At 41.1% G+C, this 19,675-nt stretch overlaps 1 protein-coding gene across 5 annotated transcripts in view; it reads right to left on the reverse strand.

Moving 5' to 3' along the window:
- The window catches only part of USP3 (ubiquitin specific peptidase 3), a 90,374-nt gene extending 71,066 nt beyond the window's left edge, over positions 1–19,308 (reverse strand). For 2 of the 5 annotated variants that reach the window (XM_033189832.1, XM_033189833.1), the window contains exon 1: positions 17,827–19,032. Coding sequence is in view for 1 of the 5 variants with exons in the window: in XM_033189830.1 (XP_033045721.1) it covers positions 17,827–17,917 (91 nt within the window). In the remaining 4 variants the exon portion in view is untranslated. Of the gene's footprint in view, positions 1–17,826; positions 19,036–19,103 lie in introns of those variants that run through there. The other 3 variants (XM_033189836.1, XM_033189831.1, XM_033189830.1) reach the window with 3 other exon arrangements.
- Positions 19,309–19,675: the final 367 nt, after the last annotated feature.

Raw genomic sequence — 19,675 nt, forward strand, 5'->3', positions numbered from 1 at the left:
TAGGCTGAGGGGATCATTTATTTCAACACATATGTAATCCATTTGTGGCCCCTCTGATGGGAAGCTATGCAAGCCAACCTTTTACATGGTTATCTAGCAATGCAGGAGGATGTCTCCCGTCTACTCCAATGTTCACTAGCTGGAACAAAAGACTAGATATCATTAATCGCTGAGAGGGCTGGGCACAGTGGCTCATGCCTGTAATCCCAATACTTTGGAGGCCATGGCAGGAGGATTGCTTGAGACCAGGAGTTCTAGATCGGCCTGGGCAACATAATGAGACCTCGTCTCTACAATGGGAAAATAACTTGAGCATGGAAGGTAAGGGTTGCTGTGAGCTGAGATAGCGCCACTGCACTCCAGTCTGGGCAACAAAACAAGATCCTGTCTCAAACAAATCACCAAAGGGGACCAGCAGCATCATCTGGGAATCCAAGATGCCATTCCTCTGACGATCTACAGTTCATAACCATCAATCCTCTGAGGCCTATTGGAGAAAACAGATGCTGAAATCCTTATTTCTATCCCATGTAGAATTATCTTGTCCTACTGCCATTCTATAACTCCAGGGAGTGACCAGTCAACAGTTCAGCATGAAAGAACCTACTGTGAATTAAATTAAATGTAAGCGAGAAGTATCCGAAATAGCTGGTCTGAGCTGAGGTGGCAGAAGAGCACTGATGAGTGTGTACAAGGAACAGTTAACTGCTTAAAATGAACCCTGACCCAGGGTCTATGATCAGCTACTACTTGACGAAAAATGTCCCCAAGGCTACTTCCAGCTCTCTAATTTCAAGGTTTCCCAACAGAAAAATAATTACGATAGATAAGTATTTCACTTCAACAGCCTTGGATACATCTGTAATACCGCAGTGGAAGGGAAGTTTGGAGTAGGCAGACAAATAGCTTGAAGTATTATCTTACATATTACTGCTCACACAATTAAAAAGTTAATTGTTTTGTATGTTCTTCCCTGAAGATACCTGATAATATAAAAATATCTTTGTACAAGGGTATTAACTGCTGCATTATTTGTAACTACAAATATTGGAAACACCCTAAATGCCCACACACAGGAGACGGGTTGAATTCACTGTGGCACATCTGCAAAAGAAGTACTAGAAGCTCTTTTAAAAAAGAGAATAAGGAAAATTCCTACAAACATGGAGTGACATCCAGGATAGACAGCCAAACGAAAAAAACGAAGTCCAAAAGATGTATTTAGTTTGCTATCTTTTGTGGGGGGGGCAAAAAGAAAATACCCATCTGCTTTCTTTACAAAAAGAAACACAGGAAAGATCAATCAGAAATTAATGAAATTGGTTATCTACAGGGGGTGGGTAGGAATGAGTGGCAGGCATTAGTAGTGATACTGTTTAGTAGAGCTTTTTGTATAGTTTTAACTTTTGGAACCATGACAATGTTTTATATACTCAAAAAGCAAAATAAAATCAGTAAGGATGAGATTTTAAAAATCTAAACTGGGGCCAGGCACGGTGGCTCACACCTGCAATCCTAGCACTTTGGGAGGCCAAGGTGGGCAGATTACTGGAGGTCAGGAGTTCGAGACCAGCCTGCCAAATGGTGAAACCCCGTCTCTACTAAAAATACAAAAATTAGCCAGGCATGGTGGCCCACGCTTGTAATCCCAGCCACTCAGGAGGCTGAGGCAGGAGAATTGACTGACCCCGGGAGGCGGAGTAGTGAGTCGCGACTGTGCCATTGCACTCCAGCCTGGGTACAAGAGCAAAACTCCACCTCAAAAAAAACAAAACAAAACAAAACAAAAAAACTAAAATGGAAATCAAACACAAACAAATGAACAAATTTTATGTCAAATAAGTGTATTAAAAGGGATACTAAAACTAAACCAAGTAACTTTTTAACATAGTACTTTTTTATGTTGTCAGTATACAGACAAAAAGAACTGTAAACAAGTTTGAACTCTAGTTATAAGGGGTTTTCTTTACAATGGTATGGTTCTTACAATTCTGGGACTATATTCTCTGATTATAGAATTGAGCAAATGAGTACATACTCGTAGATAATGGGAACCAGGTTCTTACTGTTGGAGAAAGGTGTTACAAATATGGAAGGGGGCAAGACTAGGCCTGTGGTGTTGAATGAAATTGTAGGTATCAATGTAAAATCATGGTGATAAACACACAAATACACACAGACATAAAGAGATGTAGATATGTTTATTTATTTACTTATATTCCTTAGCTCTACTGTGCTGAGAGATTTTAGTTTATAAACATTATTCCCAGCCAAAAAGAATGAGGGCTACTTGGAGAAATGGCTAATTCCAAGGCTGGAACAGGCTAAGTGCAAGATGAGCCTGGAACATCTTATGCCAGAAAGTAAGAAAGGGCTCAAAGAATGATGGCGCGTGTACAAATTACAGCTTAAGGGTGCTCCCACCAGCCAAATATAAGCTAATTTGAGCCTCGAAATAAATAATAAGAGTACCTTAGAATAAAAAAAAATCGATGAGTCCTTATTAAGATAAGTAAGCAAATTAATAGTAAGCAGGAGAGAAAGTTCTTTCTTACAGTAGAATGCAAACTAACGTGTAGAAGAATTATGAGTCAGAAAATCATCACCTTGCAATCATCCTACTAATAACTGATTCAGGCAAGAACCATCAATGGATGTGAAACTATTGGATAAAACTTTGGTAAGAAACAGGGTATATACATAATCTAAAAACATTTCCCACAAATTACTTCTTTTTTTTTTTTTTTTTTGAGACGGAGTCTCGCTCTGTCGCCTGGGCTGGAGTGCAGTGGCCGGATTTCAGCTCACTGCAAGCTCCGCCTCCCGGGTTTACGCCATTCTCCTGCCTCAGCCTCCCAAGTAGCTGGGACTACAGGCGCCCGCCACCTCACCCAGCTAGCTTTTTGTATTTTTTAGTAGAGACGGGGTTTCACTGTGTTAGCCAGGATGGTCTCGAACTCCTGACCTCGTGATCCGCCCGTCTCGGCCTCCCAAAGTGCTGGGATTATGGGCTTGAGCCACCGCGCCCGGCCCCACAAATTACTTCTTAATAACAAAGGAGAAAATAGTAACTTTATAGCCAAGTAACCTACCAAATATTACCTTAATAAAGTAATCAAAGTTAGTATCACCAAAAACAAGACAGACCAATTCTTGATATGATGTCAGAGAAGACAGAACATTACTTCTGCGGTATTCCTACCAAAAATGCATTAACAGAATCTAATCATGAAGAAACCTCTGAAAACTCAAACTGAACAACATGATTTATGAAATAACTGAAATGAACTCTTCAAAAATACCAAGACATTATGATGTTGGCTGTGGGTTTAGAATAAGGAAAAAAAAAAAAAAAAAGCCAAAAGCCAAGACATGAAAAACGAAGGCTGAGGAACTACTGGAGATGAAAGAAAACTAAAGAGTTATGACAACTAAATATAACACATGATCCTTGATTAGATCCAGGGTGGCTGGGGAAGTAAACAGAAAGGAGTAATAGCTATGAAGGCCACTGTTGGGACAATTGAGGAAATCTGAACATGGAACGTGCATTAGGTAACAGCATTCTATCAGTATCAAATGTACGGATTTGACCAATATTCTGTGCTGATTGAAAAGAAAAACCTGGCCAGGCTCAGTGGCTCATGCCTGTAGTCCCAACACTTTGGGAGGCTGAGGTGGGCGGATCATGAGGTCAGGAGATCCAGACCATCCTGGTTAACAGGGTGAGACCCCATCTCTACTAAAAATACAAAAAATTAGTGGGGCGTGGTGGCGGGCGCCTGTAGTGTCAGTTACTCGGGAGGCTGAGGCAGGAGAATGGCGTGAACCCGGGAGGCAGAGCTTGCAGTGAGGTGAGGTCGCACCACTGCAGTCCAGCCTGGGTGACAAGTGAGACACCCTCTCAAAAAAAAAAGAAAAGAAAAGAAAGACCTGTTCTCGGGAAAAAACATAACTATGGATAAAGGAGTGTTATATCTGTAAATTAATTAGGGGAAATATATAAACAGAGGGTACATATATACATGATAAAACAAATGAGGCAAAATGTGAACGACTGGCAAATCTAAGTACATGGAAGTTCTTTTTATGTACTATTCTTAGCAGTGCTTCTCTGAGTGTAAAGTTATATCAAAATCAAAAGTCTTTTTAAATTTTGAGATTAAAAATCTGTGTTCTTTACTTCCAATTAACAGTTTTTAAAAACTAAAACACAAGGGAGAAGGTTAAATTACCAATGTACAGAGCCAAAAATCTTATAAACCTGGCACTAACTTCCCTTCATTAACGAACGATGAACTAGTCCAATAAAAGTATTACAACGCATTAACTGCAGTAGTCCCAATGACCTTACAACTTTCTTTCACAGGCATACATCTATCCAAAGTCTGGCCTGTGATCTGGCTTTCCAAGAAAGGTCGAACCCCCTGGCTTGCCTATTTTCTCTGCTAACTCTGATAATAGCAACAATATTTTGTTCTGTTTATCAGAGAAGGTAAACCTGAATATAACTTTTTATTCAAATAATGTAAAATTTCAGTTCAGTGATTTAACTCTGAGTAACTAATAAGATCCATTTCTGACAGGGCAAAACATTTTGCCCTAAAAACTGGATCACAAATGACATACATTTAAAAATGGACACCAAACTAAATGTGGCAGACAAATTCTCACTTAGCTCCTCTCCCACCTAAGACCCACTTAAATGACAATAAAGGAAAAAAATAGATACAAACCCACAAAGATAAAAAGAACATGTGAGGTAACCAAAGCAGACAAAAGATTTCAACAGGTTTTTGGAAGTGAGAAAGAAGTTAGGGGAGCAGTAACAATCTTAGTAGTGCAGAGGAAGCTGCAGCCTAAGTGTCAGCCAGGAAGAATGCAGATGGGAGGAGCTCTAGGTACAGGGGTACAGCAGGCAGCAGGTAAGGATAGGACTGAACACGAGATTAGGGGCTCTAAGGACAACTGAGTCATGGAACTTCTGCAATCTGATCTCAGAACATGAGTGGCCAGGTGCACACCTCCCAGAGGGAAGACCGAAAAACTCAATGGTACCAGAAAAAATTCTCAGCACAGATATGAGTGTCTTCCTCCAATGAAGAAGGTGACTTGCTCCCCACCTCACAGTGAAGCCGACTGTGGACAAGCTCCACCCAGTTACAAAGCTTTTTATAAGAAAAAGTTCAGTTATATGAAAAGACAAAGACAAAACAGATCTTTACAGAAAATCTCCAATCTGAAAGAATCATTTTAAAAAGAAAAAGATGAACCCAGGACAAATAGAAACCACACAGGGAGCACACAGCAAAACTTCAAAACCAACACACTCTGAACTGCTGGAGTGGTGAGTAGATAATGCAAAACAATAGCAAGAGGATATGTGAAAAAGGAATGGCCGGGAAATGAGAAAGAGCTCTTAAAAATTTTAATTACAATGATCAAAATTCAACAGAAGGGAGGTAAGAAAAAATATCAAGGAAATATACCAGAAACTAGAATCAAAAGGCAAAGAAATAAGAAAATCAGAGACTCCACCCGGGACACCCAACATCCAACTAATAAGAGTTCCAGAAAGAAAAAAAGAACAAATTGGGGGATATAAATGCATGCGGGGAAGAGCACACTATCAAATTTATAATGCAAAAAAATGTCTTTTAACTCAAGGATGTGAACCTCTACATAAAAAGTCCCTTCAGTTCCCATTAAAAATAAAAGAAAATAAAAGAAAAACTACCCATGCCCAGACATATTTTGAAATTTCAGAATACTGAGGATAAAAAGAATACCCTAAAGAATTCTAGGAAAAAGAATAAAAGGACGTATATGAAGGAGGAAATCAGTAAGGCATCAGGTTTCTCAACAGTAATACTGGAAGCCTAGAAACAAACCAACAATGCCTTTAAAACTCTAAAGGAAAATTATTTTCTTACTAATATTCTCTATTCAGCCAAGCAATCAAGTATAAAAGTAAAATAAAAATGTCAGACTTGCAAAGGGTCAAAAATTTACCTCCCTTAATGTGCCATGGAATTAAAGAGAAAAAAAATTTACCTCCTGTGAGAAGGGAGCTTGATGTACTCCAGCAAAACAATGAAATAAACCAAGAAAAAGAAGACATGGGATCCAAGAAATAAGCGATCTAATATTATAAGAGAACAACAGAGGGAAAAACAGGATAAAAACCGTCCAGTAGTAGGCCTGGAGAACAACTATTTCAAATGAGAGCAGAGGTCAGAGGGCTCTGGAAAGATGTTTAGAAAAGAGTTAGTGCTTGGAGATTATCTAATCTGTTGAACGGGTTGGAAATAATATTCATAGACCTCTGACAGGTTTAAAGGAACATTTAAGAGAAAATGTGTGTAAGGTAAACTAAGCAATTTTTAAAAGACGCAATTATTAACTCATGAAAAAATGAAATGTTGGACAAGAAAGAAAAATTAATCACTATAGTAACCAAAATATGTAATCTAATTATATTGGGCAGTGGAGAGACCGAAGGGCAAGCGGTGCAAACACTGAAGTCTTCATTTACCACAGCAAGATATCAAGGAATAATACCTAAAAATGGCAAATTAAGAAATAACAGAGCATTGGTTAGAATTATGCAGGTAAATATGAGACAGAAAGCTAAATAGAGCTTACAGAGATTGTCTGTGGACAGCAGGACTGAGAGTGGAGGCAAGGAAGACTACAATTCTATTTTAAGCCCTTTGATACTATTACCTGTCTCTTTATACTTCAGAAATGTGTATTACTGTTCTGAAAACATGCATTAATCTTCAAATAGTAAATTGATGTAACACTCATATCAATTCATGAAATTGCTCAAACAATTTTTATCTTTTTTATAAAACAGTCTAAAATATATTACACAGCATAAAAATTAGAATAGCAGTTTATCATTGAGGGTCAGACACCTACTGAATTCCTTATTGCCACTGTAGAGTTAATGATATGTGTCCTCCACTAGCAAATGTAATTTCAAAGCTGGCCAAAATTTGTCATCTATATGTTAAGAGATTCAGACACCTACAGAGCCAAAGAAGAGAGGGGCATCTGGTCCTGCTGACTTCCCACACAGAGGCAAATTCTGTCCAAGGGGCTGCCCCCAACCCCCAACTGGCTCTAGCATTTTACTCTATTTTTAAATGGATTCCTTATGCTTTCACCATGAATGGAAACAACATATAGAAACAATGTATTGTGAAACAACATATTCTCAAAAACTGCATTACAGTAAACAAATGTGTTATGATTCCTTCTACCACAAATTCAGACTTATTCAGACCTATTTTGGTGAAAAACACCTAATGAAGCTATTACGCTACTCTTGATCTTCATTTTAAATACTGGAACTGTGCTCCTCCTACTTCTAAATGAGGGGAAAGGACAGTGGGAGGAAGGATTAAAAACCACTAAAACCAAAGCAGATGACTAAATCAGAGTTAAAATGGGCCATTTTTGCCTTTGGAAGACCAGACATAAATATCTACAAAAAATTATTAGGAGCTCAAATTGTTTCAAAAATAACTTTCCCTCTTTCCCTATGAAGCTGATCATAAAGAAAATAAAAACAAAAGCCATGAACTATTTAAAAATTCTGACATCTAATATCTTCATTTATTTAATACAGCAAGATCTGATGCAATTCCATGCTGTTGCCAACAACCTGAGTAAGCACGTCCATGGTGAAACAGTAGTGGCACTTCAAAAGACACGAATCAGGTCATAAATGTAAACACCACTCAACTATTATTTCAAAATAATAGTTGCAAGTGTATGCAATATAAGAAAAGACTCATATATATTTAAGGAAGCACCCCCTCTCACAAGTAAATAAAATAATTGAGAGGTTTAGGGACCTCTTAATATCAAATACTTTCCTTGGAGAACAGTAGGCTTAATATCTGCATTGTATAATTCTCTTCCTCATTCTCTATGGTTATGTAATAAAGGTTAACACTAAAGTGCAAAGTGGAGGGGGAAAAAGTACGGCACTTGTACTTACTGGGAAACTCTTTATTCTTTTAAAATCAATGGGACTTATTTTGAAGAAATAGAAAAAAGAAATACAAACTTGGCAAACACTTATACTCTGCCCAAGGGTTAGATAATCAATATTTCAGAAAATAGGCACTTGCAAACTCCAAAACCATTAACTATTTCAGTTTTTTAAAATAGCTGTTCTAATTATTTAACCAAAACCAAGAGTCAATTTTTTTTACAATCAATAGATAGAATTTTCAAACATGACCCACATTTGCCCAAAAATCTGTATTATATATTCAAAGGAAAAAACTAGAAATACATATATTTTTAAACGAGGCTCTAAAAAACTATATATAAACAAAACATTCAAAGTGCATAAAATGAAACTAATGCATTTAAGCTCTCAGAATTAAATTCTCAGAGCACCAATGTTGAGGTCTAGCAGCTACTTCATATACTTAAGGTGAAGTTTGATCCTTCAGTTGTTAGAAAGCAACTTCTCCAATGCTAAAGTATCTCATTATTAATATCCAAAATAATTCCCATGGAAATAAGAGTTAATCTCAATTAAACCAAAGAACATTTTACTGTGTGCAACTAAAATTAAAATGTGCTCAATCAGCAATTTTTACAATTGTTGGTGTCACAGTCTCTATATTACACAGTTATTTTTTAAATGCCTAATATCATAGTAGAACATTTTTCTAACATGTTGTCTATCAATTATCTCAGGGAAACATTCCAAGTCAGAAATTTGTTTTCTAGAAATTCCAACTTCATCTTCAAAAACTTTAATCAAAATAGTACCCCAGCATTGTGCAACGAATGTTCAAAACAAAGTAATGAACAATTTTAAATCTATTATTTAAAAAAGAAAACCCACCCGGCCTGGTGGCTCACATCTGTAATCCCAGCACTTTGGGAGGCTGAGGTGGAAAGATCACTCAGAGTCAGAAGTTCAAGACCTGGGCAACATCGAGACTCCATCTCTATAAAAAATTGAGAAATTAGCTGGGCATGGTGGCACGTGCCTGTAGTCGCAGCTACTTGGGAGGCTGAGTGGAAGGATCACTGAAGCCCACGAGTTCCAGGCTGTAACGAGCTATGACTGTACCACTGCACTCTAGACTGGGTGACAGAGTGAGACTCCATTTCCAAAAAATAAATAAGTAAGCAAAAATAAAAACCTGAGCTTGGTCATCAAGGACAAAGATTTAAAGAAGCTAAAACAATAACTGTACTTTCTTATAATCAGTTAAATTAAACTTGCAGGAATATGATGGTTAATTTCCAGCCTGCTTTTTCTGGTGATGAGGCAGTACAAGTTTATAAAATTAAGAGTCTTCAGGGTGGGTGAAGGATAAACAGGCAAGCAATTTCTACAAAGGCTGTCTTAAACCCAGCTAGAACAAAGAAAAAATAACAGGAGAAAACTTCTACTCAAAAATGGAAACAGCTCACACTGATAGAGCTACTGGATTATAAAGCAGAGTACAAAGTCTCCAAATAAAATCTAGTTGGTTACAATATCTTTGATATAACCTGGCTTATCTTAAAAATAAACCCTCAATTCCCTCTTCAAAATGTCTTATAAAATTATATTAGCTAGCATTTATTAATTTTTAAGCATCTAGCTAACGCAAACACTTAAGACAACTGCAAATTTGATTTTTCAATATCCAAGTTTAATTTAAACAGTTTTCAAAATCTGAAATTGCCTTCCTAAATTCATCTGCATTGTATATAGCCATAAAGAGCACATTGAAAAGATACACTTTTCCTTGTATCTTAAGAAAGGGGGAGGCCAGGTGCAGCGGCTCATACCTGGGATCCCAGTACTTTGGGAGGCCGAGGTGGGTGGATCACGAGGTCAGGAGTTCAAGACCAGCCTGGCCAACATAGCGAAACCCCGTCTCTACTAAAAACACAAAAATTAGCCAGGAGTGGTGGTGGGCACCTGTAATTCCAATTAATCAGGAAGCTGAAGCAGGAGAACTGCTTGAACCTGGGAGGTGGAGGTTTCAGTGAGCTGAGACCATGCCACCGTACTCCAGCCTGGCGACAGAGTGAGATGCCATCTCAAAAAAATGAAGAAGAAGAAGAAGAAGTGGGGAAATCTATTTTAAGATCTGCAGTTATTGGCCAGGAGCAGTGGCTCACACCTGTAATCCCAGCACTCTGGGAGGCCAAGGCAGGAGGATCACGAAGTCAGGAGTTCAAGTGAAACCCCGTCTCTACTAAAGATACAAAAAATTAGCCGGGCATGGTGGTGTGTACCTGTAATCCCAGCCACTCAGGAGGCTGAGGTAGAGAATTGCTTGAACCCAAGAGGCAGAGATTATGAGATCATGCCATTGTACTATAGCCTGGGCAACAGGGTGAGGCTCCATCACAAAAAAAAAAAAAAAAAGAACTGCAGTTATTAGTTTTTATGGTCTAAAGACTGTAACTAACTTTTACAGGAAATACAATTGGAAAATCTTAGAATAACTAAATGGAATCAACAAAGTACACTGAAGATTTCAAATAACCTCTGAGCTACTGGAAGCAAATGCAAAATTCTATACCTTAAGAATTCTCTCCTTCCTCCACCCTACAACAAACCACCTCCAAGAAGAATCTTCTCTAACAGAAACAAAATGAAAAAATAAGGGGGGTGGAGAGACTTCAATAACTGAAACCCATTTTTAAAATAACCAAAAGCTAATTGCATTTTACCCATAGCTATAGTGAGGAAGCTGGTTTATTATGTCCGAACTAATGCAATATGAATTTCGGCTTACAGAAATATTAGATCTGAGTATAACAAAGTTGACATTTAAAATAGTTGTTTCTTCCAAACTATATCACCAATTCCTTGTTCTAACTTGCCAGCACTTTCAATATTAAATTGGGTGAGGGTGGTAATAAAATACCTAATTTTAAAATAAGTAATTTTTGAGATGTGGAATTTAAAATATATTTTCATATCAAAAATCTTCAAAGGAATTAAAGTATGTGCTCCAAACATTTTATATTCATTAAATTGTCAAGCATTAAGATACTGAAAGACAAAATGAAGACTCCTTTTTTTAAAAAAAAAAAAAAAGCAAGCTAAAAGTCTGAACAAAATTAGAGTTTAAGCTTTGGGCTATCTTTAATACCCCCAAGCATCTTAAGCAACTCGTAACCTTTGTCTCAGTTTCATAATCAATAAAACAGGAAAAACTATAAGAATGCGTAATTAATTAAATTAGTCAGCATTAAATGCTAGCAAACTGCTTTGAAGTTACTTTATGTTGTTCTCAGTTCTCCTCCTACTCAGTAAAACCAATAGATGAGAAAACATCTGGAATTACTACAGATAATCACATCTGCAGACTCACAGCAGTTAAAAAGATGATCTCTACAAATTTCTAAGCCAAACTTCATTCAACAACCCCAAAGATTTTAAGATACAACTGCAATGAATAATTTTAGGTGAATTTCTTTTCAGTCTCAAGGATACCTATTCTTACCTACATTCTCAAAACAAACCACTACACAGGAATCTCAGAGCATCTTGAGGGGTCTTGGCACAAGACAATTCTAGGTAAGATTAACAAGCTGTTACTGTTGTTAATGCTATTCTCAGCATTCTAAACTGTCAATCAAAGTAAGCTTAATCACAAATACACCCTCCAAAAAGTACTAGCCCCTACTGAGAACCCATCAAAGTACTTCCTTCCAAGCCATCTGTCCAGGAAAGCTCTATTAACACACCTAGAATGCAATTGCTCTCCTGTATAAAGAGGCAATGCATAAACATAAAATATAAAAACATGTTAAACAGCATATCTTTTCCACTTCAAACACTGATAATCTACCAACTAAATCTATTTATTTTAATGCCTTGGTTGAACACAAACCTCTATGTATATAGGTCAGAGACTGCAGCTTAATCAAAAGAGACTAACATTTTGTTTCCAAAGAAGGAAAAATATTAAAAACAAACAAGCTCGGCCGGGCGCGGTGGCTCAAGCCTGTAATCCCAGCACTTTGGGAGGCCGAGACGGGCGGATCATGAGGTCAGGAGATCGAGACCATCCTGGCTAACACGGTGAAACCCCGTCTCTACTAAAAAATACAAAAAACTAGCCGGGCGAGGTGGCGGGCGCCTGTAGTCCCAGCTACTCGGGAGGCTGAGGCAGGAGAATGGCGTAAACCCGGGAGGCGGAGCTTGCAGTGAGCTGAGATCCGGCCACTGTACTCCAGCCTGGGCGACAGAGTGAGACTCCGTCTCAAAAAAACAAACAAACAAACAAACAAAAACAAACAAGCTAAAGATGCAGAAAAAGCTCAAAAGGGGAAAAAAAAGAGCAGGTTAGGTTAGGGGAAATGTTCATGTTAATTAGTCCCTGATGGAAGAGGAACTCAAATTTTAAAACAGGAATTTAAATTACTCACTGAGCTACACACTAAATTACTCACTGGTCTATTCACTGAGCTGCAAACACTATAAAAACATAAGTATTTGTAAATCTAGCTTGAAGGATCCAAAATCAATCTTTTATATTCCAGTGGAGAAGGAAATTATATAAATTTCAGTGAGGACAAAGTAGGCTGTTACACGAGTCTAAGGCTAATGGTGTACAAGCAAAGAATGAGGAGAAGAAATTATTTTGAGGATAAATAACAGGAAACCACACCAAAGAGTTCGAATTCTTCCCCCAACTCCATTATTTCTTCTGCTTAGACCATGAAGGATGTTCTTTGTACACGATTAAGCATATTACTAGGGAAATAACTTCTGATCAATGTGTCAAAACTTCTTTACAACAAGGAAATGTTAAGCTCAATCTCTATACTGCAGCCTCTTTAAACAAAACACATACATGGAGCACATTCTAAATTTCACACATTTCACATCCATGACCAATCATTTAGAGATTCTGGAAATAAGCTGAGCCTGCTTTAAGATTCTGGTGGATGAGGTGGGGGAGGAATACTGCAGAAAGACTAGAAAGACATTTGACTTAAGCTTTATAAATATTACCAAAAAAGCTTAAATTCTTCAGAAGGATATATAAAACTCAAATACTAGTTTTTAGAATTAATGTGAAAAAAAGTATCACCTGTCCACTGATTTTTAACTACCCCATCCACATTTACAACTAAATTGTCCACCTGCCCATCTATAAATACAGACTACCAAAAGAACACAAATTCATTGTGATAACAACACTGCAGATGGTCACTTGCTCACAATCCCGCCAACATTTACTGACTAAAATACTGGGAGTGCGGGCTAGTGAAAGCATCCTGGGGGAAAGCTCACTCTGCATTTATTTTCAACATAAAGACCCTGCCAGACACATCTAAGTGAAAGTTCCTTTATTTATTAGGCAAATATTTACTAATTGCTCTATTAAGTGTTAGGCACTTAATAAATTCATCATAGAATGTTACTAAAAAGCAGTAAATGCATTTGACCTAATGACAAGCAAATGACTGTATTTAGAAAATTTAGTCCACTGGGCAAACAAGAGTGTTAAATGTAGGTTGTGGAGAAATACGATACAAAATAACCCATCACTCCATCAAGGTTGATGTCTTACCTTTATCACAACCTGATCCGTCCATTACAAATTTATTACCACTGCCAACCAATAATCAACACCTCATCCTACTGAATGGATCTCTTAAAAAAGAGTTTATCTCCAGTATTTTGGGTGGAATTATCTGCAATTTTGGGTGCAAAACTGCAGAACATTTACTTGATCTACACTTACTTTTCTTGGGCAGAGTAATATGAGGGCAAGTGTGTACTGAAAACTTAAAGAGGTACTCTCAACTCGTTGAAGAATTAATCAGGGAAAAATCAGCATGCCTATCCTACTAAATATCTCTAATTTAACTGGCTGTTTAACCCAAACCCTCAAGTTCAAATGCTTGGTCTTTGGCTTTCCTTAGTTATGAAAACACTTGTATTCAGGGCATCTTTTTAAACAATTTGTGTTTTTTCCCACTGGTTAAACTCTTTCCACAAAAATAAGGAATGCTCAAGCCTCCAGCTTCTGAAAATAACTAATCTGGTATGTGCACATAACAAAAAGCTTGAGAGAATGCCCTAGCTTTTATTTAAAACTTTTTCATTTAAAACTAGAATCCTTTAAGCAACAATTAGACAAAAATCAGCCTTTACGTTATTAGGAGATTGCTATTTTCAACATTTACCTTAAACCACATGGATGTATCTTCTAACTAGTTAGCTTCCTGTCTCTCCCCCAGCTACATTAGACTGTTACCTTTTTTGAGAGCAAAGGACTACTAGACCCCATGGTTTATTCCCCAGCTAATACATTTCAAAAACCTCAGGTCTCTACAGAAACATAAACGTTGCTAGCCTTAAGGATTTCTCTAACTTTTTAAAGTTATTGTGATATGAGCAGGTGTCTAACTGTTAACTATAGCTTACACAAGTGGGTTCTCAAAGTGTGGTCCTGGACCTTTCAAAGTTTCCAGAACCCATTCAGGGGGTCCAGAAGGTCAAAACAATTTTCATACATAATATTTAAGATGTTACTTTTGTTTACAGTCATTCTCTCACAAGTATGCAGTGGGGGTGTTCCTGAGGCTACATGATGTGACATCTCAAAAGACTGAATGCAGAAGCAATATAAGAATCCAGCTGTCTTCTATAAAGCTGAACAAAGAGTTACAAAAATGTAAAATGATGCCACTCTTCCCACTAAATTTTTGTCTTGAAAAACATTTATATAAACTCTCAATTTATGTTACGGGTAGTGGGTCTACTATTATTTGTGAGCATATTAATAAATACGTATTTTAAGTTTTTCTCAGTTTTAATTTCTAATAAATATCATCAACAGATATAAGCTACACAAAGGCTCTTTGGGTGCTCAATGATTTTTAAGAATGTAAAGGGGTCCTTAGCACAAAAAGTGTAAGAACTGCTGTAATACACAATTATATAACCTAACACACAGTGCCTTCCATGGATAAGAAGCTCATGTTAATTCTGATTTTTAATTACTTCTTACTTCTTGTAATCTTGTTGAGTTCTGTATCTCCCTGTAAAGCATCATTCAGCATAAAGCCAGTCTGTTCTAGTCCCCATTTAATGGGCTTTGGATATTTAATTATTCAGAGTCCTGTTTATAAAGATGTTCTGACCTCTTGAACAGTGTATACAAGTTTCTCAGAGTTTTCACACAAAAAATTACCTTGTTCATCCTAATAGCAACCTGTGAAGTAAATACAAAGTATTACCCCCCCCTTTTTTTTTTTACAGATTATATAAGGAAACTGATACTCAAAGAAAATAGAACTATTTGTCCAATTAGGTACTGCTAACTGGTAGAACCTAGAATGTTGTGGCATTTTGCAATTTGCTTGGCTGTCTTGCTGTGGTATAACTGCAAACTCCCAAAGAAAATAAGGCAAGGGCATTACTTTTATTGTCCCAGTGCCAAAACAGGGATTTTCCCCTCTTGAATAAGAACGTAATCAGACTCAATACCCAGTCACAGTATTATTCAACACATCGGCTCCCCTTTTGGTCCCCTACCAAAAAACCAAAAATAAAATAAAATCAAGAGTGTGGGAGAAAAAAAATACGACTATATAACACTCCAAGATAATGAGTTAGTTAAGGACTCACAGATTAATCACTTAATCACTGAAACAACAGGCACGCAAGAACAAGATCAAGCTTAACACAATAACGCTGGATTATATCAACAAATAGATGCCAACAGGTTAAGACGGGAGGCCTACATAAAATGGGTTCAATTCTGAATATGGACTCACACAAAGTTGCAAAACTCGCTTTATTGGTTCTACAAATTCAAGCAAGTGACTAGAACCAGGCTTGCAAAGCTGTATGTCAGACACACTTTGTTGCAAGATGCAAAGACGCCATCCTACCCCTTGGAGAGAAATCACCCCACACTAGTTTATTCTTGTTATCAGCACATCTCGTTATGCTCCATTTTAACTTAAGTTCCTCAAGAGATGCTCACTTTCCTGCATCTCTTTTTCACAGTCAAGTGGACTCCCTGACTGATAAGAGGCAAGACTGACTCACAAGAGGGTATCTGCCACTTGCACAGTTCTTTTCCTTTTTTTAGATGTATGTATGTGCTCAGTGAAGCCATTTTTAAGTTTGATGAGATTTTACCTAGAAAATGCCGAAGTGTGCTAATTGTCCATTTTGTCTTCCTGTAGTTTACTACAGATGAGCCAGAGTAATCCCACCTTTCCCTGTGAGGTAGGCTTTTCCTAGTGTTTACTTTGGTCTTTTTTTTTTTTCTTCAAATTTCTTTTGAGAAAAAAATAAGTTATAATTATAGCACCACAGCAATAGCTACAGTTATAACTAATGTACCACCACAACCAATTTGTAAAGCAGTGCCATACACCTTATTTGTTTTTCCATACTCGACATTCCGACAGATTTACAGGTAAAAGCTAATTTACATAAGTTTCTGCATCCTCACAAAAGAACTGCAATATTGCTCTGTGAAACCAATTAACCGTTAATTTTTAAAGGCTTCATACAGAAAAATAAATCTGACTTTACATAAGGCAAGCAAAGCATCAGATGTCTGAGCACGCCAGGAAACCGCAGTTATTTCTATTCCTTATCCCAGAGTATATTTTTCTCTGTGGACCTACCGATGTTTTTTCCAAGGACATAATCACTATTTAAGTAGTAAGCTGTCAAAAGTGCTAAGGCATTCTCTAAACTATCTTCCCAGCTCCGGCCCACAGTGGAACACGTCACAGCTCAATCATACCATTGCCGTTTTTCTATATTTCTTCAAATGAACTTAAGATTTTTGAAGTGCACAGTTCGAATTGCACACTATTAATACAACCCCAGATAGCAGTGATCATCTCAAAGCTAATAAACAAAGACTAGCGGTGGCACCAGGGCCCTACCAGGAAGTAATCAAAGCCGTGTGGCCGGTGCGATCCTAAGAAGTCGCTCACAGCAGACAATGAGAGGGCACTGGGGCTTCCAAGGGGGCCAGCAGGAGGAGTTAAAACGCTTAAGCTACTCAAAAGCCTTATATAAACCTAGTAACTGTTTCACAACACAGGAACTCGGGAATCCCAACGCAATTTCGGACAACCCAAAAGGTCTGAAAAACAAACTCGAGCCGTCCCCTCCAAAGCAGCTGTTGGCTCAGCCTCCGAGCTTCTCAGCCCGCAGCCTGTTTTCAAACTTCACCCTTCCTGACAGATGAAAGACCCCGACCTCCGCCGCCCGAGCTCCGAGCGCCTCTCGGGGTTTCGAGGTGCCCGAGCCTGCGGAGAAAGGAAAGGAAACCCGGGCTGGGGTCGGCGGGAGAGGGGCCCCGCGCGCCCCGCAGCCCAGACAAAGCTGCGCCCGGAGAGCGGCGCTCTTCCCGTCCTGTCCGCGGAGGAGCGCGGTGCGGGCCCCGCCACACGTGCGGCCGCCCCTCGGGGGCCGGACACCCGCCCCACAGGCGACCCCGCGACACGGACGGGCACAGCCCCCGGCCACGGCAGGGCGGGGCAAGGGCGCGCGCAGCGGGCCAGGGTCCCCGCCCGCCGCTGCACCCACGCGCTCGAGGCCTCCGCAGACTCCCGCCCCTCGCGGCCCTCTCCTTCGCTGGCCCGGCCGTCGGGCCTCGGGAAACAAAGGAGCCGCTGCCGCTCCCGCCCGCGCCCGCCTCATCGCATACCCTCCCCAGCCCGCCGGGCCCGGCTCGCCCTCGCCCCTCTCCGGGTCTGCGCGCCGGCCGCCTGCGGCCCCTAGACGGCAGGCCCGGGCAGAGCCGGGGCCTCGGGTGTGCGGCGGGGCCGGCCCGTGGCCGCACTCACCGCTGCAGCACCAGGACGACGGGGAGCCGTTGGGGAACTTGGCTACGTCCGGAGCGATGCAGACGCTGGAGCTCAGGTGTGGACACTCCATGGCCACGAGGAGGGCGGCCAGGAGGACCGCGGCTCCAGGACCCGGCGAGGTGGGGGCGGAGGAACTCCGGAGTCTCCGTCTGGGGTCGCTCCTAGCCGGGCGCTCGGCCGACGGCGGCTGCGTCTCGAGCCCTTGCGTCAAAGAAAGCACGGGCTTCCGGGCGCCGTGTTTTCTCGCCCGCCGTCTCCCGGCGCCCCGCTCCGTAGAACGTGTAACTCCGAGATCCGGGTTCTGCAGCCACCCCTAGACTGGAGGCTTCCGCCTTCCCAGGCCGGCCCCTCCGCGCCCCGCCCCCGGGCAAGCCCCGCCCCAGGGCCCGCCCCCGTCCACCCTGCGGGGTGGGGTCCAGGGGCGCTCCAGCTGGTAGCGCAGAGTCCGGCTGTGCTCCGAAGTGACTTCCCTAGTCACTCCGCTTCCCCGGCCCCGGGAAGGGTGGGGCGCCGAGTAGGGCACCCCGAGCCGTCCGCGGCGTTTCCTGCGGTGGGTGGAGGAGACTGAACCTACGTGGTGCGGACCACTCCGTGGCTTCGTGGTAAAAATCCGGCCGCTCCAAGAACATTAAAACCTCTTGGGCAGACAGGCGCTACGGCCCTCATTTTGTACACGAAGAAACAAGCTGGGGAGGCCAAGGGCCTGGCCCCGGGGGAGGCGGGCAGCGAGTTTCATGGGTGCCAGGGCAGTCCAGACTTAGCGTTCAGCTCCTTGCGGCAGTTGCGATCCGTAGCCCTTTCTAGGTTCTGAACACGTGGTGTTAGCCAGCCACCTACATGCTGCGTGGCTGGGCCCACAGGGGCGCCCACAAACCCGCGTTCAAACCATGTCACTATGACTCACCATCTGCGTTACCTCCAGGACATCGTAGGACTTACAAGCGTGGAAGTTCAAGTGAGATTAACGTAACCTGGGATTGCTGGGCAAGCTAAACTCCCCATTACCAGGCTAAGATAAGAAGGGAAGGGATCTAGCATTTGTTAGACACCTAAGGCCTTCCAGCCAGGCACTTCACATACCGCATTTAAGCCTGGTAACAGCCAACCAGCTGTTACCATCCCCTTTTTCCCGCGGGGGAAACCGAGTCTGTAACTTGTTAATCTGTATGGAGATTGGATCCCTGACGCTCTGACCTCTTTTTAGTAAGGGATTAGGGAAGAGGGCAAGCCTCCAGGGGCCGCTTGGGCTGGCATACCCTGGATGGAGCCTGCGATCTCACTGGGGCACTTGAGGACGTCCGGGGCTATTACAAATATTGCTTCCAAGTTGGGGCTCCTTGTAAAACCCGGCGAAGGAGCCTCGGGGCCAGAAGGCGAGCAGAGGGAGGGGGAAGACTGATGTGGCAATCCTGCGGCCACAGCGAGAGGAGGAAGGAAGGTCAGGAAATGATTAACCGGGCAGGGCAGTGGTTAGAGCCGGACACCTCCCCGCAGTGCAGTCCTAGAGCAGCCAGGGCGCCCCGTCAGTCACTTCTCACTCCTCCCTACCTCCCACGCCACAAGTCAGCCTCTTCCGCATAGACCGGTGCCTAATGGTATCCACCCACGGGGGGCACCTCTGCTCATCCTTTCCCGAGAAGTATTTCTGATTCTTCAAAGATCTGCCCTTTTCCAAGTGGTATTTGATTGCTGTTAGAAAGCAAGCCTTGGCCTGGGATTTTTATGGCAGTGAGGCATTGTGGAAAGTGCGTCTGCCTAGGAAGGCAGGCCGGCACGGGTTCAAATCTTAGCTCTGCTGCCTACGTGATGGCCAGGCTTAGCAAGTGTC

Source organism: Trachypithecus francoisi, unplaced genomic scaffold (genome assembly GCF_009764315.1).
Source record: "Trachypithecus francoisi isolate TF-2019V2 unplaced genomic scaffold, Tfra_2.0 Lachesis_group3, whole genome shotgun sequence".
Taxonomy (NCBI): domain Eukaryota; kingdom Metazoa; phylum Chordata; class Mammalia; order Primates; family Cercopithecidae; genus Trachypithecus; species Trachypithecus francoisi.